The sequence below is a fragment of the Triplophysa rosa genome, linkage group LG12, assembly GCF_024868665.1.
Source record: "Triplophysa rosa linkage group LG12, Trosa_1v2, whole genome shotgun sequence".
Lineage (NCBI taxonomy): Eukaryota > Metazoa > Chordata > Actinopteri > Cypriniformes > Nemacheilidae > Triplophysa > Triplophysa rosa.
Window position 1 is genome coordinate 4,257,323 of NC_079901.1, and position 25,771 is coordinate 4,283,093.

Genomic DNA, 25,771 nt, shown 5'->3' on the forward strand with positions numbered 1-25,771 from the left:
AGTTCGCTACACGTCCGCCCAAGTTCCGGGACGTCCTTTTACCTCAGGCAGAGGCAGGGATGCCCCACGTACTTCGGGCGGAGGTCGCCTCCCTTCTGGTGAAGGGAGCGATCGAGCCCGTCCCACGGCCGAGGTGTTCAGCGGGTTTTACAGCCCGTACTTCATTGTCCCTAAGAAAGGCGGAGGGTTGCGCCCTATCTTGGTCTGTGTGTTCTGAACAGGCACCTACACTAGCTGCCTTTCAGGAGGTCACGCAGAAGCGCATCCTGGCGTCCGTCAGGCGTCAGGACTGGTTCTGGCAATCGACCTAAGGACGCGTACTTCATGTCTCGATCCTCCCTCGACTCGGCCGTTCCGACGGTTCGCGTCGAGGGACGGGCATATCAGTACAGGGTCCTCCCCTTCGGTCTGTCCCTGTCTCCACGAGTCTTTACGAAGGTCGTGGAAGCCGCCCTCCTTCCCCGTTGGGAAGGAGGTGTCGGGTACTAACTATCTCGACGACTGGCTCAAGTTTGGGCACACTCTCGAGATCTGTGGTGTACACACAGGGACCTGGTGCTCCGGCACCTAGATCGGTGGGGCCACAGGTCAACTGAGATAAGAGCAAGCTCTCCCCGGGCAGAGCATCCTCTTTCTCGGTATGGAACTCGACTCTGTCCTCACGGGCGGCCCCGCTCACCCCCAGGGGGGGGCGCGAGGACTAGCGCGCCCGGTCAGTGTTGAACTGCCTGAGATCAGACAGTCAGCGGTCCCCCTGTAACAGGAGGCTCCTGGGATTCATGGCATCCTCGGCGGGGGTGGCCCCCCCTCGGGTCGATGCATATACGACCGCTCCAACACTGGCGGCAGAGTCAAGTTCCTTGGAGAGCGTGGCACACCGGCAGCAGGCGTTGGTCACACGCTTTTCTGCCGACACACCCTAAGGGGTGCCGTGTGCAACGGGCAAGCAGTGTCGGGGCGGTGGACGGGCCCCCGCCTGCGTTGGCATTCAACTGCCTAGAGTTGTGGTTGTGCTACTGCATTGAGGACTTCCTCTCGTGCAGGGAAGCACGTGCTGGTCCGGTCGGACAGCACAGCTGCTGTGGCGTATTCTTCACTCACAGCAGCTAACATGACTCGCCCGACGCCTCCTCCTCTGGAGTCAGCAGGTGATCAGCTCCCTGCGAGCCACACACATCCCAGGCGTCCTGAACCAGACAGCCGATGTGCTCTCTCGTCAGTTGACGCCTTGCGGAGAGTGGCGACTCCCTCCCCGCGCAGCCGGCTCATTTGGGGGCAGTTTGGCCAGGCACAGGTGGTCCTGTTGCCTCCCCGAACTCCTCCCATTGTCCGCTTGGGTACTCCCTGTCCGAGGTACCCTCGGCACGGATGCCCTTGCGCACAGCTGGCCGCGGGACAAGCGGAAGTACGCTTCCCCCCAGTGAGCCTCATTGCACAGGGCCTGTGCAAGGCCAGGGAAGAGGAGCATCAAGTGGTACTAGTTACGCCCCTTCGGCCTAACCAGGACTTGGTTCTCGGAGCTGAGGCTCTGACAACAACTCCCCCCTGGCCGCTCCCCCTGGCGACAGCTTCCCCAGGGGAAGGGGCACGTTACGGCATCCCAGGCAAAACCTGGTCTCCATGTCTGGACGGGACGAGGAGATCCTGAGTGACCCACCCCCAGTCCGGTTGGGACGTCACTCAGGCTAGGGCTTCGGCCACTGGGCGGCTATACGCCCATAGGTGGCGCCTCTTCTCGTCCTGGTGCTCTTCTCGCGAGAAGACCCGCGGAGTTGCTCGGTCGGGTACGAGCTGTCCCGTCCTCAAGAGAGCGGGGGAGTAACCTCTCCCCCTCCACACTGGGAATGTATGTAGCCGCTACGGCCGCTCATCATGACCCAAGTGCTGGGTAGCCTCTGGGACAGCACGGCCTGGTCATTAGGTTCCTAAGGGGCGCGAGAGGGTGACCACCTTTCCGCGCTCCGTACCCTCTTGCGACCTAGGTGGCGGGCCCTCAAGAGGCCCCGCCCCTTCGAGCCTTCGGGGTTCTGCTCTTTCTCAGTCTTGATAAAGACGGTGTTCCGCATTGCGCTCACCTCAAGAGGGTAGGGGATCTCAAGCACCTCCGTGTCCCAGATTGCCTAGAACTCGGGGCCGGGATTCTCACGTTATCTTGAGACCCGCCCCGGCTACGTGCCCAAGGTTCCCACCACTCTCCCGAGAGACCAGGTGGTGAACCTGCAGGGCTCCCCACCGGGGAGGAAGACCCAACCTATCCGTGCTTGTCCAGTACGCGCACGGCGCCTCTCTTGGACCGCACGCAGAGCCCAGAAGCTCTGAGCAGCTCTTTGTCTGTTTCGGAGGTCAGCAGGAGGGCTGTCTCCAAACAGGGCTGGCGCACTGGATCGTGGATGCCCTCGTTGGGCATACCGATCTTTTTCCTGCCCGTTGGGGGTGAGGCCACCCCTCGTGGCTGGCTCAGGGCGCCTCCTCTGGCAGACATCTGCGGAGCTGGGGTTGGGCTATGCCTAACAACTCCGTGAGGTTCTAATACCTACGCGCGGAACCGGTGTCAGCCGCATCCTGGCAAGGTGTGGGACCGGCAGCCGGTAGGGCATACGCCTGCGGAAGCCCTTCCCCCTCCGGGGGGAGCAGTGGCGATCCCGCCTCACTTCTTTCCCCTCGGGTAAAGAACAGGCATTCCATCCATCACTAAGCACCCTTCCAGGGGACAGGCTGGGCAGAGCAGCCCTGCCCCTTTAGGCCGGGGAACAGTTGAGTTATCTCCCACATAGCTCTAACCGGACCTAGTGCTCCAGACAACCATGGTACATAGGAAAATATCTATCTGATATTGATGGTAAACTCATGCAAATCCAGCCACCATCCTGTGTTTCCAGAGTGCCAAGATCACTGGATGACAGAAAGTATTGGAAAGCTCATGAATGGTACATGTGGCTTTTGTACTACAGCATACCTATACTTAAAGGGATTTTACCAGACAGCTACCTATTACATTGGGCTAAATTTGCCAAAGGTTTGGCATTGCTCTTATCTGAAAGTGTCACTTTACAGCAGGTTTCTGAAGCAGAAAACCTGCTTCAGTTATTTGTGACTGAAATGGAGAATTTGTATGGTTTACAAAACATATCTTACAATGTCCATCTCTGCCTTCATTTGGCACAAAGTGTAAGGGACTGGGGTCCATTATGGGCTCACTCAGCCTTTACATTTGAGTCGTACAATCAGAACATTCTCAAAATGATCAAGAGTACACAAGGTGTACCCTTGCAAATTGCAAAAATCTTCCAATTGCAGAAAGCTCTTCCTCTGTATGCACAAAAAACACTTGCTTCTGCCTCGACTGAATGCATTGCAGCATTTAATGATTTAGTAAATCCTACACCAGTGCAGAATGCTATCAGATGTGGTGAGGTCACTACACTGGGAGGAAGTTGTAAGAAAGTAGCACTTCATGAAAATGACTACAGAGCTCTCCACAGTGTAGCAGATCACATAGACAAAGAACTGTTGGTCAGTTATCGTGACAAAGCAATTGTAAGAAATGAAGTCATTCATTCATGTCGGAATTCAAAAGAGAAAAAGAAGAATTCACATGTAGTAATATTGACAGACAGCACTCCTTTTAAGGTTGATACATTTATTGTAGCAGATCTAGGAACTGGTGAGTGTTGTTATGCTATCGGTCAGTACTTTGAGAAAAAAAGACACAATTTTTTCTTCTCTTTGACAAACCCACATCATTTTGTTCCTGTTGGAAAATTGATTGGGCACATTTGTGCTGTGCCTGCTTCATCTATCAAGAAAAGGTGCCTATTTATGAAAATGCCAAAGCTGCAGGTTGATTACATTTTTAAATCATTTTGAACTCATAACTTGAATGACATAGAGTCTCATCTTTAACTGAACTTTGCATGACTTGTGACAAGCTATAACATGAGTTTAAAAATAGCGCTTTTATGACATTTAAGGAAATATTTATTGTTAAGAATGATTTATTCTTCAGTGTATTTTTTGTGAATCTAAAAAGTATGTGTTGAAAATGTGAAATTTAATGTACATTTGTAATGTTAGCTCTTGTTTATCCTCTTATTTAATGTTACTACTATTACAGTGAGTTTCAAATGCTATGAAAAAATAAACAAAAAAAATCAGATGTCATTGAAATGGAGAGATTTCTTTCTTTACTTCACTCATGATTTTCTGCACAGTTAACTAGTTTCACAACACTTACAAAGAGTGATTATCTGGTATTTGGTACAGTATTTTAATGAATCAAAAGTGGTCCACACAATTTCATGTTTGTATATATAATTTGTCATACATGTCTTAAACAAACAGTGGAATTTGTAATATGTACATATATGTTCACATATATAAACTGTAGTTGTATATATATGTTCATATATGGCCATATATCAGATTTGCGTATGGGATATACTTAACTTTGTAAAAAGCTACAAAAGGGATATATTGGATTTTTTTTGACAGCATTGAGTTCAAATGCAGAGCAAATGCTAAATTGCTAAAGTCTCCTTCTCAGAAAATGAAAATATCCCATATATGTCTTAGTAGTTTCAGAAGAGAGCTCAATGACTTTGACCAAAATCATTCATTTTAGAGCTCTATACTTGAACTGTATGTCAACAACTGTCTAATTTTTGGATATTTTGATTTTTTTTTTATATTCACATTTTTAAAGAGTAAAAATTTGGATTTTTAAGGTAATTTGATTTATGGAGTGTCCAACAAAAGGTTTACGTACATACAAGGTGTAAAAACACTTTCATTTTCGAATAATAGGCAGTTATTATTACCTTAATTTCTTGACCGACTCTCTCTAATCCCCTCCTTTCTGTCAGCCCAATCTGATCTGATTGGTCAGATGGTCTAGTCTGCTGTGATTGGTCTACCACATACAGAGTCGCAAATGGAAAGTCGACTCCTTTTCTCTCAAGCCAATAACTTTGTTATTCGTTCACTTTCAGTTTTACAACTTGGCAGACTGCTTAAATTCACACACAATTCGCAACATTACACACTGCATGGAACATACTTTCAAGGACATTGTAATACTTACTCTTTAATATCAGTTAATTTTTGTGATAAGATGAGAGAGGAGCGTTGTTCTAAATAATCTGCACACACATTCTTGTGTCACTTTACAAAATGTAAAAGCCCATGATTTTACTGACAGGCAGATTTATTAGGTCAAAATGACATTTTAAAATGTAGGTGCCGCAAGGTTGCCAGTAACCTTGATGGAATAAACACCTCAGGCAAACACATCACTCAGCGGCACTCTTAAATAGGCAAATAAACACACACACACGCACACACACACACATGTTGGGTTTCCATGTTTTATGGGGACATTCCATAGATGCAATGGTTTTTATACTGTACAAACTGTATATCATATTCCCTAACCCTAACAATCACACACAACTGTCTGCTCTTTTAGAGTTTCAAAAAAGTTAATTCTGTATGATTTATAAGCTTGTTTCCTCATGGGGACAAAAAAAATGTCCCCTCAAGGACAAGGGTTTTGGATATTGCCATCTTTGTGGGGACATTTTGTCCCCATACCGTAGGGTTTACCCTTCCCACACACACACCCAAAAAGGACAATTCTGTCAGCGTTAACTCAACAGTTCTAGGGCCCTATTGACAGTATAGTTTTTTCTACTATAATAGTTAATGGTGCATCAGAACTATTTGGTTACAAACATTCTCCAAAATCTCTTTGTGTTCAGCAGAACAACAAACTTTATACAAGTTTGGACCAACTTTAGGGTGAGTATGACATAATTTTCAGTTTTGGCTGAACTTTATACTCTTCATAAAACTTTAGCAATGGTTATGTATTGAGATTTCTACTATTCTGAAGCAATCAAAATAAGTTTACACCAACTCACGCATGCACACACACACACACACACACGCACACACGCACGCACGCACGCGCACACACACACACAGATTCTAAAGCTATAACAGTTACTTACACATTAAGAGGTTGCCAGGCCGGCCACTGGGCTTTCATTTTTAACACGGTCAACACCTCATCACCCTGTGTGACAAAACACAGAAAAGCAGTTTTAACAGAACACATTTACAAAAAATTGACATTTATGAAACTGATAGTTTCGAATTTGAAATTCATATTGAATGAACCATAAGCTATAGCAAAATGAACACACATCTGTTGGCACATAATCTATATCAAATTGCTCTGCATTGCAACTGTAAATTGTCATTGCGTTAAGTTTGTTTATGAGGAGGTAAAATCAGTTTATTGCTTTAACTGGCTTTCAAAAGGGAGGGAACCGCCTATTAAAATGAAATCGGACAGTGGCACAATAACAACTTTTGTATTCTTTTCTTAATCTTTATCTCATGTCATCAATTTTTTCTCTTGACAGGAAATGATGAATGAAACTTATTTTGCCTTGCTGCTGATGGAGTGATCGCATCACTCTCGTATAGAGAGTCTCATATAAGCTGTATACATATTTCATCAATGGCTCACGGCACACAGACCGGCTGTATGTGTGTACAGCTCTTTTCCATTCAAATCACATCAGGAGTTCATAGGAAGGGTATCGGTGTCACAAAACTCAAGAGTGTTTTACTTATCTGGGTTAAAGGGCACCATTATTTATAATACAGTACGACACCATGTTTTTTTGAGTTTGACATGTGGTAAAGCCCAGTTCTGTTACACAACAGGGCTCAGACTAACATCGTTTTATTTCTTGTTTGTTCAGAATCAGAATGCAAACTAGATTCACATTTTTTCCTGAAGAAAATACCAGTGTTTTCAAGACAGCAAAATAATAGTGTAGTTTTGTTCTTGCATGTGCTTCTGTGGAAATACAATCCTGCAACTTCAGTTAATTGAAGACAAGAATCAAAACTCACAACACCGTCTAGAAAAAAAGTAGAAAAACTTTTCTGTTTTTTACTACATTGTTGTTGTGTAGTAAATGTCCCAAAAGCAGCAGGACATATTGTCAGTTACTTGGTTTGTATTTATGTGGCATGTCTGGATAGAAACCCGCTCCCGAGTCAATTCAAAATGGTCCAAAAATCTATTTCACATACTGTACATGTGCATTATAAAAACATCACATATCTTCTGATTAATTTGTTATTGTGTGGAATCACGCAGCATTTTTGCCTTCACTGTGGACAGACAAATGACTTCTTACTGAAAACCTGTTGCATGGCGACTGGTTAGGACACATTGTCAGGTTTAATGACAAAACAAAGCACAAGACAATCAAGGGCTTGAGAGACACTCATTTCTCTCTACACGGATTCATTATGGAAGCAATTTATGATACCTCTGTGAGCTGGTGGCTGCTGGTGCGGATGTAAACTCTGATGGTTTGAATGTGATGCAGACACTGTTGTGCAGAATAACCAGAGATGATACACAGGATAATTCACCAGCTACTGGTTTTCCCTCAAATACATAAAATAAGTGCAGGACTCAAGCATTGGGTAAATCCTTGGAGTGAAACATGCCACATACTGTATTACATTCAGTGCATTGTCTACTTACTATAATGGGAGTAAACCCACAATGCAATGCATTTTTAATTAGATTCCACAAACCTTACTTGCTGTTAAGACATTGAGATAAACAGGTCATTGATAATGCAAGACAAAGCTATAGTAGAAAATCGAACTAACTCAACTCAACTTTTATTTATATAGCGCTTTGTACAATTTTCATTGTTACAAAGCAGCTGTACATGAAAACATGTTAACTATAAGCAATATATTAAATTTATAAAATAGAGGTGTGGATTATATATACACTGTGAGTGTTAATTTGACCTTTTTTAACAATGTGGATTATATATACACTGTGAGTGTTAATTTGACTTTTTTTAACAATGTGGATTATATATACACTGTGAGTGTTAATTTGACCTTTTTTAACACTGGCGATTTTGCTGTGTAGAAAAGGTACTGTATCAAGGGCAAAGTGAATAGATAGACTCTCATACAAGACAAAATATACAGTGCACACAACTCACAAGAGGCAGAAGGGCACATGCACGCACACACACACGCTCACACAGCACACATAAACACACTCAGTGAACACAAACAATCGCACACAGAAACACAGACACACACACACATGTACAGACACACAAACCAACCAACCAACCAACCAACTATGCCATAAAACGAATAGGATGAATGGATGGATGGTTGGTTGGTTGGTGGGTTTGTTGGTGGATGAAATGATTGGTTGGTGTTTTAAGGTATCTTTCCAGCTGGGGCTGGCAAACGAATTGAAAGCAGAATTGCCTCTTCCACAGTTGCAAGCACTCAGATGCTCAGCTGTCTCTCTGCCTGTCGCATGAGACCACAGGTTTTGAGTGCCAGAGAGAAAAGCATCAAACTCTTGAGTTATTATGAAATGCCATCTGTCAGTAGGCAAGCAATATAAAACAGACACTGGACATATCCACACTAATCACTTGTTCCAAAGCAACAACAAAAGAGAAAACAAGGGCATGGTTTCATCAGTCCACTATGAAATCTTGTAAATTGTATTATTCTATTGAGGGCTACAAAGTGTTCTTGGCAGCTTCAAGTTCTTAACAGATTCCAAATGTACTTGGCAGCTTTAATTGCACCTGCCTGTTGCATAAATCCACCATATTAGCATTAAGCTTTGACCTGTATTTGTTTCTTATTATATTGTCTACAAGTGTAATACTCAGGGTCTAATTTTATTCATTTTAAAGTTGATGTGTTTCGGTTTCTAATTCAATTGTAAAAAAAAGATGAGAAAGAATATGAGATTTTTTCTCTTAGATAGAAATGTGATTACTTCACTCCTGCATTTCAGATGTTTCTCCTGAGAAAAAGATCTGGAAAACACACACCTGTCTACATTTTCAGAGAGGATCTTAACAGATTTGAATATATATATATATATATATATATATATATATATACAGTATATTTACATTTAATTCTGCATTCAAATTTTAATGTGAAATGATGAAACTTTTTTCATTAAATTTGAAAACAAGATTATTTTTAGCTATACTGTAAACAGCTATTAATTAAATAACTATACTCCGTATTTAGTGCAACAATTTGTATCTATTTTTTGCATATATTAGGCCTAAATATTCCTAAAGTTCCAGTAAACCAGAAGTTCGGTATTGTGGTATTTCAGAAATATCAAATGAGGGAAATAGTGGTCGTGGCTTGTGTTTACCACTGTAAATTGATTGGATGTATAAAAACAGGCATTTCATTATGAAATGGAACAGGTGACTACTGACAGTTGAAGGGGAGGAGTTAACGGATGTTCCCTTTCTGTCGCTCTCTCGACATTGTGTCGAACCGACAGATGGGGTTCGTCCTTGAGAACCAATCGCTTCCGACTACTTAGAAAAGGCCAATGAAAATTGGCGAATGAAATTTGCATGCCGGACTCCGCCCCCGGATATCCGGGTATAAAAGGGAGACGGCGTGCCTCATTCATTCACCTTTTGTTCTTCGGAGCCTTCGCTGATGAAGTTCAACTCTTGCTACTACTTAGCAACTACAGACTGCCGGTTCTACGACGTGGTGCAGCGGACGGTCCCTTCCTGCGGCGACTTCCTCTGGGCGTCTCGGCGGTTCCAGAGGTGTTCGAGCAGCAGACAGTGTCACACCGTCTGCATTCTAAAAGAGCTAATTTCTCCAGCGTGGCATGTCCCGCTGTTCTCGTGGGTGCGGTGTCCTCATCGAGGACGGGGACGGACACGATGTCTGCCTCAAGTGTTTGGGTCTCCGGCACGCTGAGGCAGCCTTCGTTGACTCATCTTGTCCACACTGTGGGCAGATGGTCATTGATACGTTGCGGTCACGGGTGGCTGTCTTCTCCCGAGAACCAGCCACCACCTCGCATGCTTCCCGGGCCGTGACGAGAATGGCTAAGGCCATACCGTCTGCCAAGGCGAGCGGCGAGGGTGATATGGGGGCAACTGCGAGCGTAAATCCGTCAGCCAAGCGCTCGCGGACCACTCGCACCCCGTCTCCCTCGCCTCACCGTTCCCTAGCAGACAGTACCACACCGTCTGCATCCTCATTCACGCATTCGGACACGATGCGTGAAGAAGATGAGATGTCTATCGCAGCATCGGAGAGCGATTTGCTGGCATCTGATCCCGATGATTCCTTGCAGCTCCCTCCCAAGGGGGGTCGAGCTCAGCAAGAGGCGGATTTTGAGATGTCGGCCATGCTTTCCCGGGCCGCCGTGAGCATTGGATTAGAGTGCACTCCGGTGCCTCTCCCTCAGAGCTCGCGGCTGGATACATGGTTCTTGGGCTCTGAGCGCGACTCCAAGCCGCGCCCAACCCCGGTTCCGCTCTTCACGGAGGTGCATGAGGAACTGACGAAGACGTGAAACGCCACTTTTTCGGCTCGTACATGTCAGACCAGTTCCGACGCTCTTTCTTCCCTCGATGGTGGGGCAGCTAGGGGTTACGTCGACGTTCCCCAGGTGGAACGTGCAGTCGCGGTTCACCTGTGCCCGCAGGCGGCGTCCACCTGGAGAGGTCGACCGAAACTCCCATCCAAAGTGTGTAGGACTTCGGCATCATTGGAGCCTACGCTGCTGCGGGCCAAGCTGCCTCCTCTCTCCACGCCATGGCCATCCTGCAGGTCCACCAGGCCAAGGCGTTGAAAGAGATCCATGAGGGTAAAACCGACCCAGGGTTAACGCAGGAACTCCGCACCGCCACCAACCTCGCCCTACGGGCGACCAAGGTGACCGCGCGGGCCCTGGGTCGGGAAATGTCCACTCTGGTGGTCCAGGAGAGGCATCTCTGGCTTAACGCTTTCTCGACGCGCCCGTTGCGCAGGGTGGGCTGTTAGGTGACACTGTCGAGGACTTTGCTCAGCTGTTCTCGGCAGTGAAGAAGCAGACGGAGGCGATCAGCCACATCCTTCCCCGCCGTGACTCGGCCGCCCACAGGCCTTTGAGATCCCGTGCGGCACCTGCTCCCCAGCAGCCCTGGCCCTCTTTGACACCAGCTCCGGCCCCGGCGCACCCGACCCAGGCGTCACCCCGGAAGAGGACGTCGAAGAGGAGACCGCCACCCCGTCAGCAACCTTCTAGGAAGAAACGACCCTGACGGGAAGACCCCAGGGAGGTTGACACCATCGGGCCCGACCCCAGCCATGCCATTGCTGGTCGGTCGATCTGGGACGGTTCCTGCCTCGTCCCAACACCAGCTAGGCCCCTTTGGGGGCCTAGCGCCCACTTTTTCACAAAAAGAGTTTCCAATCTCCCTGGGTGTTTCTCACAGCCGCTCTCACCCTCTGTCAGACGGTGTTTGGCAACTCGACGTTGCGTCTTGGCGAGGTGGAGCTGCATTGCCAGGCAGGCAAACCAGCAGAGCCAGTCTTCTCCCCGGGGGTCCGGTGGCACACCGGCAGCAGGCGGATGGTGGTTGCGCCTCTCTGCCGGCGCACCCTAACCCCTTGGTCTTCCATGACCTTCCTTCGAACAGGGGTTCCCCTGGGGCAGGTTATGAGGCATGTCATGGTAACGACGGATGCCTCCCTGCAGGGCTGGGGTGCAGTGTGCAACGGGCATGCAGTGTCAGGGTTATGGACGGGCCCCTGCCTGCGATGGCATATCAATTGCCTAGAGTTGTGGACCGTGCTACTCGCACTGAAGCGGCTGCAGCCTCTCGTGCAGGGCAAGCACGTGCTGGTCCGGTTGGACAGCATTACCGCAGTAGCGTATATCAACCGCCAGGGTGGCGTTCGCTCACTGCAGTTAACACGACTCACCCGACACCTCGAGATGAAATGAACCAGACAGCCGACGCGCCAGAGTGGCGACTCCACCCCCGCGCCATCCAGCTCATTTGGGTGCAATTCGGGCAGGCTCAGGTGGACCTGTTTGCCTCCCTCGAAACCACCCATTGCCCGCTTTGGTACTACCTGACCGAGGGACCCCTCGGCACGGATGCCCTAGTGCACAGCTGGCCGCGGGACAAGCGGAAGTACGCCTCCCCCCCAGTGAGCCTCATTGCACAGACCCTGTGCAAGGTCAGGGAAGAGGAGCTTCAAGTGTTACTCATTGCGCCACACTGGCCCAACAGGACTTGGTTCTCGGAGCTAATGCTCTTGACGACAGCTCCCCCTGGCCGATTCCCCTGACGAAGGACCTGCTTTCCCAGGGGAAGGGCATGTTATGGCATCCCAGGCCAGACCTCTGGAACCTCCATGTCTGGCCCCTGGACGGGACGAGGAGATCCTAAGCGGTCTACCCCCGGCGGTGGTAGAGACCATTTCTCAGGCTAGGGTACCAGCCACTAGGCGACTGTATGCCTACAAGTGGCGCCTCTTGAGGAGAAGACACACGGAGTTGTGCGATCGGGTCTGTGCTGTCCTTCCTACAAGAGAGACTCAAGACTAACCTCTCCCCATCCACACTGAAAGTGTATGTAGCCGCCATCGCCGCTCATCACAACTCAGTTGCTGGAAAGTCTCTAGGACAGCACGACCTGGTCATTAGGTTCCTAAGGGGCGTGAGGAGGCAGAATCCGCCTCGTCCATGCTCCATACCCTCTTGGGACCTGGATGTGGCCCTGACGGGCCTCACCAGACCCCCCTTCGAGCCCCTAGGTGATGCCGCTCTTCCTCATCTCACGATGAAGACGGTTCTCCTGATGGCGCTCGCCTCCATCAAGAGGGTAGGGGACCTACAGGCATTCTCCGTGTCCTCTGACTGCCTACAATTCGGACCCAGGGATTCTCACGTTATCCTGAGACCTCGGCCCGGCTACGTGCCCAAAGTTCCCTCCACTCCCTTTCGGGACCAGGTGGTGAACTTACAGGCGCTCCCCACCAGGGAGGAAGACCCAAGCCTGTACGTTTTGTGTCCAGTACGTGCACTGCGCCTTTACTTAGACCGCACACAGAGCTTCAGGAGCTCGGATCAGCTCTTTGTCTGTTTCGGAGGTCAGCAGAAGGGGAGAGCTGTCTCCAAGCAGAGGTTGGCGCACTGGATTGTGGACGCTGTCACTACAGTCTACCAATCCCAAAATCTCCCGTGCCCACTCGCAGTGAGAGCTCACTCCACCCGGGGTATAGCCTCCTCGTGGGCACTGGCACGCGGCGCCTCTCTCACAGACATTTGCAAAGCTGCGGGTTGGGCTACACCCAACGCCTTCGCGAGGTTCTACAACCTCCGCGTAGAACCGGTGTCAGCCCGCGTCCTGCATGGTGACATGCAGGACCGGCAACCGGTAGGGTGTACGCCTATGATGGTACCTTCCCCCTCTCTCGAGTGGGTCAGAGTACTATTCAGCCTCCATTCTTTCCCCACTGGGCGAAGAACAGGCACTCCATCCATCACTAAGCAAGCACCCCCTGTGGGCGGGCTGGGCAGAGCAGCGCTGCCCCTTAGGCTGGGTACCACCGGAGTTATTCGACATGGCTCTAACCGGACCTAGTGCTACCAGGCGTTGCAACCCCCCAACTAGGCGGTGCCGTCTGATGTATCCTCATGCTGGTTCCCACCTTGGTAACCCATGACCTTCCCTAGGTAGACCTCCACCTCGCGGTTAACTCCTTCAGTCCGCACTTTCTTCCCATGAGTTCTCCCCCATCGGTGAGACCATGTTGGTATCTCCACTAACTCCTCCCTCCGGTAGGAAGTGGTCTCTCTAGCGCATCCCTCGCTTGAGGAAGTAGCGCTTACCCAGTGCCTTACGGTACCAGGTGGCTTCTCGCTGTTAGAGAAACAAGGTCGCCGCCTGTGAGGCCGAATGTAGGGGCCTTCCCACCTTTCAAGCAAAGCTCTGGGACCCCCCTACCTACCCACTGGTAGGTTACAATTTCACGGTAGCGCTCACGGCTGACACGCCCAGGCCAGTCACCGTCGCTTTGCTACAGTTGTGACAGGGCTCTGTCTAAATCTCTGTTAGTGAGCACTTCTCCTTTGCCGAGATAATCCATCCACCTCACAGGTGTGGCATATCAAGATGCTGATTAGCCAGCATGATTATTGCACAGGTGTGCCTTAGGCTGGCCACAATAAAAGGCCACTCTAAAATGTGCAGTTTTATCACACAGCACAATGCCACAGATGTCGCAAGTTTTGAGGGAGTGTGCGATTGGCATGCTGACTGCAGGAATGTCCACCAGAGCTGTTGCCCGTGAATTGAATGTTCATTTCTCTACCATAAGCTGTCTCCAAACGCGTTTCAGAGAATTTGCCAGTACATCCAACCGGCCTCACAACCGCAGACCACGTGTAACCACACCAGCCCAGGACTCCACATTCAGCATATTCACCTCCTAGATCATCTGAGACCAGCCACCTGGACAGTTGCTGCAAGAATTGGTTTGCATAACCAAAGAATTTCTGCACAAACTGTCAGAAACCGTCTCAGGGAAGCTCATCTGCATGCTCGTCATCCTCATCGGTGTCTCAACCTGACTACAGTTCATCGTTGTAACTGACTGGAAAATGCTCACATTCGATGGCGTCTGGCACTTTGGAGAGGTGTTCTCTTTACGGATGAATCCTGGTTTTCAACGTGCAGGGCAGATGGCGTCGTGTGGGTGAGCGGTTTGCTGATGTCAACGTTGTGGATCGAGTGGCCCATGGTGGCAGTGGGGTTATGGTATGGGCAGGCGCAACATATGGACTTATGGACAACGAACACAGGTACATTTTATTGATGGCATTTTGAATGCACAGAGATAACGTGATGAGATCCTGAGGCCCATTGTTGTGCCATTCATCCACGACCATCACCTCATGTTGCAGCATGATAATGCACGCCCCCATGTTGCAAGGATCTGTACACAATTCCTGGAAGCTGAAAACATCCTAGTTCTTGCATGGTCAGCATATTCACCGGACATGTCACTCATTGAGCATGTTTGGGATGCTCTGGATCGGCGTATACGACAGTGTGTTCCATATATTGGCTGTATATTGGCAGTTCCTGCCAAGGTACTTCTGATAGTACCTAGAATATCTAAATTCACCAAAGGGGGTTGAGATTTCTCATATGTAGAACCTAAACTTTGTAATAGCCTTCCTGATAGTATTCGAGGGTCAGACACACTCTCTCAATTCAAATCTAGATTAAAAACGCATCTTTTAAGTAAAGCATACATACAGTATGATGCATACCAGTATTATCTCTTGTTTATATCTCTTGTTTATAAGTAAATGAACAGCAGCTACGCTAATTATTCTCTCTCTTCCCTCGTCCCCTACCTTGGGATTCACATACTGAGCTAACCACAGATTGCTGGCTCAAGTAGGACCATCTCGTGTGATCCTTCTGTGACAACATGCCAACTGACTAACCATTGGGACACCCATCCCGAGGAAACTACAGATTACACCAGCACCAGCTGATCGTCACGTGCCATCCTCCTGCGAGATCCTGTAGATTTAACTGATCATCCCAGCTCCAGCCCAGGCAATGTCCGCCAGCAACCAAGAGCAAAGATGGACTGCTTGTTATTTTAATACTAATACTAACTTCTTCTTTTCCTTTCGGCTGTTCCCTTCAGGGGTCGCCACAGCAAATCATCTGCCTCCATCTAGCCCTATCCCCTGCATCCTCTTCTCTCAGACCGACTACCTTCATGTCCTCCTTCACTACATCCATAAACCTCCTCTTTGGTCTTCCTCTCGGCCTCCTGCCTGGCAGCTCTAACCTCCGCATCCTTTTACCGATATATTCACTCTCCCTCCTCTGAACATGTCCAAACCATCTCAACCTGGCCTCTCTAACTTTGTCTCCAAAACATCTCACATGTGCTGTCCCTCTGATGTACTCATTCCTGATCCTATCCATCCTCGTCACTCCCAAAGAGAACCTCAACATCTTCAGCTCTGCTACCTCTAACTCTTCCTCCTGTCTTTTCCTCAGTGCAACTGTCTCCAAACCATACAACATCGCTGGTCTCACTACTGCCCTGTACACCTTTCCTTTCATTCTTGCTGGTACTCTTTTATCACACAACAGACCTGACACTTTTCTCCACCCATTCCAACCTGCCTGCACACGCTTCTTCACCTCTTTTCCACACTCCCCATTACTCTGGACTGTTGACCCTAAGTACTTAAAATCCTGCACCTTCTTTACCTCTTCTCCCTGTAACCTCACTGTTCCACTTGAATCCCTCTCATTCACACACATGTATTCTGTCTTGCTGCGACTAACCTTCATTCCTCTTCTCTCCAGAGCAAACCTCCACCTCTCTAGACTTTCCTCCACCTGCTCCCTGCTCTCACTACAGATCACAATATCATCCGCAAACATCATAGTCCATGGAGATTCCTGTCTGACCTCATCTGTCAGCCTGTCCATCACCACCGCAAACAAGAAGGGGCTCAGAGCCGATCCTTGATGCAGTCCCACCTTCACCGTGAACTCCTCTGTCACACCTACCGCACACCTTACCACTGTCCTACTGCTCTCATACATATCCTGCACCACTCTAACATACTTCTCTGCCACTCCAGACCTCCTCATACAATACCACAGCTCCTCTCTTGGCACCCTGTCATACGCTTTCTCTAAATCTACAAAGACACAATGCAGCTCTTTCTGACCCTCTCTGTACTTCTCCATCAACCTTCTCAAAGCAAATATCGCATCTGTAGTGCTCTTTCTTGGCATGAAACCATACTGCTGCTCACAAATGCTCACTTCTCCCCTTAGCCTTGCTTCCACTACTCTTTCCCACAACTTCATTGTATGGCTCATCAGCTTAATACCTCTATAGTTTCCACAACTCTGCACATCTCCCTTGTTCTTAAAAATCGGCACCAAAACATTTCTCCTCCATTCCTCAGGCATCCTCTCACTCTCTAAGACCTCGTTGAACAACCTAGTTAAAAACTCTACTGCCATCTCTCCTAGACACTTCCATACCTCCACTGGTATGTCATCCGGACCAACCGCCTTTCCTCTCTTCATCCTCTTCAAAGCTCTCCTAACTTCACCCTTGCTAATCCTTTCTACTTCCTGCTCAACAATATTTGCCTCTACTACTCTTCTCTCCCTGCCATTTTCCTCATTCATCAGTTCCTCAAAGTACTCCTTCCATCTTTCCCTCACCCTCCTGTCACCTGTTAACACATTTCCATCTCTATCTTTAATCACTCTAACCTGCTGCACATCCTTTCCATCTCTATCCCTCTGCCTCGCCAACCGATACAAATCCCTCTCACCTTCCTTACTATCTAACCTTGCATACATATCCTCATAAGCTTTCTGTTTGGCCTTTGCAACCTCTATCTTAACCTCACGCTGCATCTCCCTATATTCCTGTCTACTTTCCTCCGTCCTCTCACTGTCCCACTTCTTCCTAGCTAACCTCTTCCTCTGGATACTCTCCTGAACTTCCTCATTCCACCACCAAGTCTCCTTGTCTTCTTTTCTCCTTCCAGATGATACACCTAGCACCTTCCTACCTGTCTCCCTGATCACTTTGGCTGTAGTAGTCCAGTCATCTGGAAGCACCTCCTGTCCACCTAAAGCCTGTCTCAACTCTTCCCTGAAAACAACACGGCACTCTTCCTTTTCCAACTTCCACCACTTTGTCTTCTGCTCTGCCTTTGCTCTCTTCATCTTCCTCACCACCAGAGTCATCTTACACACCACCATCCTATGCTGTCTAGCTACACTCTCTCCTACCACTACTTTGCAATCGCTAATCTCCATCAGATTACAGCGTCTACATAAAATATAGTCCACCTGTGTGCTCCTGCCACCACTCTTATATGTCACCCTGTGTTCCTGCCTCTTCTGAAAGTACGTGTTCACCACAGCCATCTCCATACTTTTAGCAAAGTCTACCAACCTCTGTCCTTCTGGGTTCCTTTCCTGAAGACCAAACCTGCCCATCACTTCCTCATCCCCACTATTCCCTTCACCAACATGTCCATTAAAGTCTGCGCCTATCACCACTCTCTCACCTCTGGGAACACTCTGCATCACTTCCTCAAACTCGCTCCAGAATCTGTCTTTCTCCTCTTGCTCACAACCTACTTGTGGAGCATAAGCACTGACAACATTCAACATCACACCTTCAATTTCCAGCTTCAGACTCATCAACCTATCTGACACTCTCTTTACCTCCAGAACATTCTTCACACACTCCTCCTTCAGGATCACTCCTACTCCATTTCTCTTCCTGTCCGCACCATGATAAAACAGTTTAAACCCTGCTCCAATGCTTCTAGCCTTGCTCCCTTTCCACCTGGTCTCCTGGACACACAGAATGTCGACTTTCCTCCTCTGCATCATATCTACCAGCTCTCTGCCTTTACCTGTCAACGTACCAACATTCAAAGTCCCTACTTTCAGTCTGAAACTCCTGCCTTTCCTCTTCTCTCTCTGCCTACGGACACGCCTTCCTCCTCTCCTTTGACCAACAGTAGCCCAATTTCCACCAGTGCCCTGTAGGTCAACGGCACCGATGGCGGTCGTTGTTAACCCGGGCCCCGACCGATCCGGTATGGAAGTCATGTTAGTGATTCGCATATTTGATTTGGCAAAAGTTTTATGTCGGATGCCCTTCCTGACACAACCCTCTCTATTTATCCGGGCTTGGGACCGGCACAAAAAGTACACTGGCTTGTGACCTCCTGTGGCTAGATTAATACTAATACTAACTAATACTAAATAATAAAACTAATACTATTTGTTTGTTTTGACTTTCTTCCTGTAAATATCCTTTGAAACAATGAAACATTGTAAAAAGCGCTATATAAATAAAACTGAATTGAATTGAATTAGTCATAAACTGTCTTGTTAACATCAGTCCATGCAATAGATTCATATCTTCAGTGATAAGAGAGCTTTAGTAAAAGTATTGAAGGATAAATTGATTTTGGAGATTATTCTTATTATTATTTCAATTACAATTATTATTATTGCATAATAATAACCAAAACCTAAATAAATACATGTTAATAAAGCTATCCAGCACTGTCATCAAAATCAAACAATAAACTTTCCTAATTTATAATTTTGTTGTATTTAAAAGTGTATTCAAAAGAATTGTAGTAGCTGTAATATTCTGCTAGATCTACCTGGTATATTTTACCACTATAGATCGGTAAATCTGGTACAGGTTATGCCATCTGAGGATTTGGACAGTGAGAGAATGCTATACATTTTTAGTTTTTTTTAAGATTCTTCGAAATATTTGTGCTGCTGAGACTACACAACAACACAAAGTGAAAATGAAGGCATATAAGTGCTATGTACAGACACTATCGCACTATGTATTTTGGGGTAAAAAGGATCAATAAGGATATACGCAAACAATGAGCTATACCAAAAAGCGTAACATAAAGTGTGGAACAGATATTCCTCTCATAGTGATGCTGCGGGTGTAGGTTTCACTTTGTACAGCAGTTCTCCTTCTTTTTCCCTGTCAAGGCACCGTGAATAAACGGAGAGAAGTCTTGCCTTTACTATACCAAGCACTACAATGCACTTTTTAACCTCATTTGAGAGCATCTGCAGGCCAGGCCTGGGTCATTTTAAAATCCATTTGATTTAATTTAGGGAACACATGATTCATCTCTTCACAGAGGAGAGGGAAAGAGAGTTTCATCATCATGTTCACTCATGCTGGATGAAGAAATGGATTAGAAATCCTCTTTTAGAGACACGGCCACAAAGGGATTCCAGCTAGATTGCAGATAATGTGGAGGTACTCTGAATGGAAATTGTATTACATTTCTGGATGAAAATGGTTATACTTCTAAGTATCTCGAGACATGAACCAGCTGGTCTACCAAAATTACAAGAACAAGCATTTAAAAAAATTGCATTTGCATCAAAGTTAACTATGATGTCCAAGCTTAATATAATCTGTATAAATATGAATTATATTTGTTAAAAATAAAAGTTGAATATAAAATATACAGAATATTTAAAATATTGAGTCACTTAAAATAAGCAACATGCGAAAAATAAAAAAGGCCAACTAAGTACAGCATAGCATGCTCATACATATAATATTTGATAATTGTTGTAAACCAGATTCATGCAAAGTCTCTAATAATCTATAACACAATTTTTAAAAGGTTTGTAAATTTGAACTGAAGGCAACAGTTTACAAAAATATGAATTTTTCAAAGAATTGAAGCACATGGATTAAATCATAATAAATCAGAAAAATAAAGAGCATGAGTAATCTCTTTCTTCACCACCTCTGAGAATTTTTCTGTAGAAATGGGTACATTGCTGCTGGGATTTGCTTTCATTCGGCCTCAGGAACCTTACATGGGGCAGCCATTGATGTTGGGCGATGTGACCCAGCTCAAAGATGTTTGAAGGGGGAGCTCAGGACACCGTGGAGTCCACAGACTCTAACGTGTATCCACGGACCACAGACGAGGAAGAATACCATATAACACTTTAAATAAATAATCCAAAAACGTATATAAAACAGCGTAGCAAAACAGGTTAAATTTAAGACAAGACAATGATGGGGAGAACGGAGTGAGTCTATATAGTGTCCGGGAGATGAAGGGATTGCTGACAGGTGAGGGGAGTGAGCATTGAGGAACATGTGAAATGAAGTCCAAGGGGAAATACGGGGAAAACAGGCAGGGAAACAGAAGGGACTGTGACACAGACATAAAAACAAACTAATTCTGCATGTACCCTGTATTATGCCTCAGTGGGAATAGCCCTTCTGCATGAAACTCACACTGTTGTCGAAGTGGGCATCAAAGTTATAAAGCATACAGAACCTGAATGTCCAGCCTCATCTCACGGGAATTTGTAAATATTTTACAAGGGGGCTATTTTATATACATTTGTGATGTGAATTTATTTTGTTCATGAAGGTGGAAAATGCGAGTATTGACTGAAAATCGGAGTTGTCCAGAGTTACGGCTTTGAAATGTTCTCTCGCCCCAAGTCGAATGATAGTCACCATCCTGTCCCGGACCTTGCCCATCATTGCGCGCTTATTATGTGCCTCCTCACTACTAATAGGTCCTCGCTTTTGCGGTCTATATGTGTGGCATATCCAGACAGCCCCTTATTGTCAGGATTATGGCTTGTGTTGGCCACTAGTGGCCGCTATTGACACTTATGTTTAGTTTTCTCCTGGCAGGAATATAGGTGTTGGCCACTAGAGGCCACCATTGAGTATTTTTTCAGTTTTTTCCCCTGCCCTTGTGATTAGTTATTGTTTTCACCCGTGCCTTGTTTTCTTCATATGTACTTAAGTGGCTGTGTTTCTCTATTCTCTGCTCAGTGTTTGTAAGTGGAGGAGCATTCCGCTCTGTGTTACTAAATTTGCTACCCGGAGGATTATCGTTGTAAGATTTTCAGTTTTCTTTTTCTATGAATCCTCCAGACATTGTTTTTTGGATTTTTGTTTTGTTCTGCCCTTTTGTCACTCTCCTGTGTTATGTTGAGTGGGGACAACTTGAAGCAACTATTGTTTTCGTGAAGATCATTGCCTTCCTTTTTTGTGGACTAATTGCTTACTTCGGTGGATTATGGGATCAGAATTGTTGCAATATTCTGAATAAATAAACTATGGTCCGCAAATAAATATAGAGAGTTTCACAAACATTTTTTAAATCCACATATGCTCAAAAGCACATATATTTATGGTTTTAGACGTTCCACAAAAAGAAATGGAATTCACAAATAAATACAATGAGATTTGCAAATAAAAAATATTTACAAATTTATTTTAATGGCATTTATTTGTAGATTGCTTTCTGCACATATGTGGATCGCGTTCTGCACATTTGTGGATCGCTTTCTGTGCATTTGTGAATCGCTGCACGCATTTGTGGATGGCTCTCTGTGCATTTGTGGATTTTGAAACATGTGCACACAATCCACAAATAGGTGGACTCCGCCCACTATCTATGCAAGCCAATCGGGTAACTTCCGCTTTCGTTGTCCAATAGGGCACGTTCTAACTTCAGCCAATCACGTTTTGTTCTGCACTAAGATTCAGGGAGCTAACATGGCGGCTAGTGGCGGTCTAAAATGCGTGATATACTAAGACATGCGAATAGCCTCTTCTTTATACTACTCAGTAATGATTGTTTGTGTTTATATGCATTGTCCATATGTTAGTAACAAACGACTGAAACGTTTATGACTTGATAACAGCGTGCACGGACTGGGGTGGATAATCCCGGTGACTGATTTGGTCTGCTGCAAGCCAGCTGTTTTATTGTCTTTATGTATCAAAGTGATAAATTCCGATTTTGGCATTCGATAAAATATAATCTGTTTCCCCGATACTGCATGGGTAAGCAGCTAGTTCGCGCCGGTCACTCAGCGCATGCCTCCTTTCAATGTGTGCAACCTTTGCATTGCAATGCACTGCAGCTGTCGGTGTGCTACCAGTATATGATGGCAGAATTAACGTGGAGGAAATCATCAGCACTGTGAATTTCTATGTCATTCATATTCAAAATATAACGTAATTTAATCAGTCATCTCTGTTTATCCCATTCCTGAATGATCTCTGCTGCTGTGGCTAAACTGTTCTGTATAGGCTACTGTCTAACTCTTTGCCATGACAAAAATGATCACTGTAAGAAACACTACCCATAACATCAACAACAGTAAGCATTGTCTTTATAGTGGTAGCAGCGTAAGTAGGCTATATTGCAAGATGACTATGTGGGACAATTCTGTCCACAATTCCCCACATAGAAATACTGTAGTAGTATAATACATTTACTATCATGTGAACAGCTCATATAAAGTTTCCCATAATAACGCAAAGAACATACATCAGAATCAGAAGTAGCTTTATTGCCCAAATGTGCTCTATTGCATGAGGAATTTGTCTTAGTGAGAGAAGCTGCCAGTGCACATAGTTGAAAGTGACAAGACACAGGTAACAAAATATATAAAAATAAATATGTAATAGACAATACACATATGAAAAAAAACAATATATGTCAAAAGAGCAGCGGATGCTATATTGTATGCATGTGCTACATATATACAAGTTATAAGGTGCTTTATACAAATTGTGTAAGGGAATGGGATAGCTGTATGATATATTAAATCAGTAACATATGTATAATAAATAAATAGGAGTATAAGTGAGTAGTTTAGTATTGCACATATTTATTGAACAGTGGGGAGAACATTTAACTGTTCATGGGGTAGATGACCTGAGGGAAGAAACTTTATTTGGCTGTTTTGGTTCTCAGTGCTCTGTAGCACCGACCAGACGGCAGCAGTTCAAAGAGAAAGTGTGCTGGGGTGTGAGGGGTCCAGAGAGATTTTGTGAGCCCTTTTACTCGCTCACTCTGGAAGAGTACAGTTCTTGCAATGGGAAGGGTAGTACCAGTGATTCACTCAACAGTCCGAAATACCCGCTGTACTCTTCGGAGGTCTCGAGTGTTTGTATGTGTCTCGAGCATGTAAACTGAAATTGAGAGAGAATATGTCGCCTCTAAATGCAGAAAGTTTTAAATAACTTCATCGATCAACACAAAGTTACAATGGTAGAGAACTTTAATAAACTTGATCGCTTAGCAACCTTTAAAACAAGTCTTGTACGTCTCTTGATGTACATGACGTGGAGGAGCAATTTTTTTTATTAACAGACTGATTTGACCCTACCTGAGCATGCTTGTTTTTTTCTAAACAAAAACATGTAAAACAAAATTATTACCTTTTGTATTGCAGTTAAAGTAGTAAAAACAGGCTACTGACAATTTTTTTTTATTAAAACTGCGCATCGTTCTGTTATAATGTTTATTGAGGTTCTGTAAATTTGCACCAACAAGCCCAAACAATTTGCTTTTGTTTTCATATATTCATATTTTTCTTATATTTAACTTCAGCTGGTTGGGCTATGCCTTGGTTCTTGCGTCTCATTCTTCAGTGTTTTGCATTTACCAATAGCCTAAATAGGCTACATAAAAAGTACTTATTTTGTTTTAAATTGATATCTTTATAATTTAAAAACCAACAATGTATGCTATATAATAACCCCATTTAGGATCTTTTTTAGGCCTATTTGGCACTAAATATAGAAGGAATGCGGTTATAATATAGCAAACCGCGCTATTGAACTATAAAAAGCCAATATCACCGCAAGGAAAATTCCTTCACCGTGGCAGCGCTACATTCCCGACTACATTACAGTACATTACACGTCACATGTCTTTAGGATGTGTGTGAAAGCACGCACAGGTTCCAGAAAATCACTGGCAGTGTGAACCAAAATCAACCGATCCCGTCATCCCGGGACACATCTTCCGCATATTTTCCGGGATCTCTGTATGAAAAAGGAATTACTGAAATGCCATGTAATATCCAGTGCCATTTGTGCATTTGTATGGAGAACCCATTTGTACATTTAGCTTCAATTCATTTTTATTTGGCAATTTTATATTTAGCTTCAATTCATTTTTATTTGGCAATTTTATATTTTGCTTCATACTTTTTTCATGGAAGAGAAAAGTTGTGTTGCCTCCCTTGCGTTCTTATTTCCCCCGTTTTTTTTAATTTGCCAATAAATAAATGAAATAAACAGTATTTTAAAGCTGTCCTATGTGTCATTTAAAAGGCAACAATATATACATAATTATAACCCAACAATATTGATTTATTTAGCACAAGGAAAAATGGAGATGTATATCGTATAACACGCTACACTAAGAGCACTGCCACAGCCCTTATTATTAACTACAGTAAATTGATTATCTGCAGTTGTATACCAATATTTACTATGGTAAGGTTCGAAAACATAAATTTTATTAGGCCTACATCGTTTACTTTTGGGGTTGCTGTGTGAATTTGAGAATATATTGTGTGCACAAGATCATAGTCAAAGGATCGACATCCTTTGTTGTGGCAAGAGTTAGACAGTATACAGAACAGTTAAACCACAGCAGAGATCATTCAGGAATGGGATAAACAGAGATGACTGAATAAATTACGTTTTATTTTGAATTATGAATGACATAGAAATTCACAGTGCTGATGATTTCATCCACGTTAATTCTGCCATCATATACTGGTAGCACACCAACAGCTGCAGTGCATTGCAATGCAAAGGTTGCACACATTGAAAGGAGGCACGCGCTGAGTGACCGGCGCGAACTAGCTGCTAACCCATGCAGTATCGGGGAAACAGATTATATTTTATCGAATGCCAAAATCGGAATGTATCACTTTGATACATAAAGACAATAAAACGGCTGGCTTGCAGCAGACCAAATCAGTCCCCAGTCACCGGGTGTCACGGTTCTCAGGGTGAGACACAGAGACAAGGACAGAGGACCCAAATGCAGACAGCGGGTAAGGGGTTAACACAAACTTTAATAATAACTAAAAATACAAAACAAGGACCCACGTGGGGGAACATAACAAAACATAGCAACACGGACAGGAACTAACTAGACTGAAAATAATAACATTTGACATGAACACTGTAAACTAAACTAACTACACAACAAGAACTCACCACAAAGACAAACACGACGCAACAGAACAATGATCCAGCACGAGACAGAAGACACAAGGGCATTATAAAGGGGACAAATCAAGAGGAAGCAGGTGCGGGGCATGAACTAATTAACAAACAATAACGAGGAGACGAAAGGGCGGGAACAGAGACGCCACACCGGAGAGTGGAAGACCAACAGGGACAAAACGTCACTCTCCACATAAAACAAGAGGTTCTATCATGGTTCTGCCACTAGGTCAAGAGAAGCAAGACAAGGTGG

At 45.3% G+C, this 25,771-nt stretch overlaps 1 protein-coding gene across 2 annotated transcripts in view; it reads right to left on the reverse strand.

The window, feature by feature from the left end:
• The window catches only part of spon1a (spondin 1a), a 238,237-nt gene that overhangs the window by 91,705 nt on the left and 120,761 nt on the right, over nt 1-25,771 (reverse strand). For both annotated transcript variants that reach the window (XM_057347335.1, XM_057347336.1), the window contains one exon: nt 6,009-6,073. In XM_057347335.1, coding sequence (XP_057203318.1) covers nt 6,009-6,073 — 65 coding nt within the window. The remainder of the gene's footprint in view (nt 1-6,008; nt 6,074-25,771) is intronic.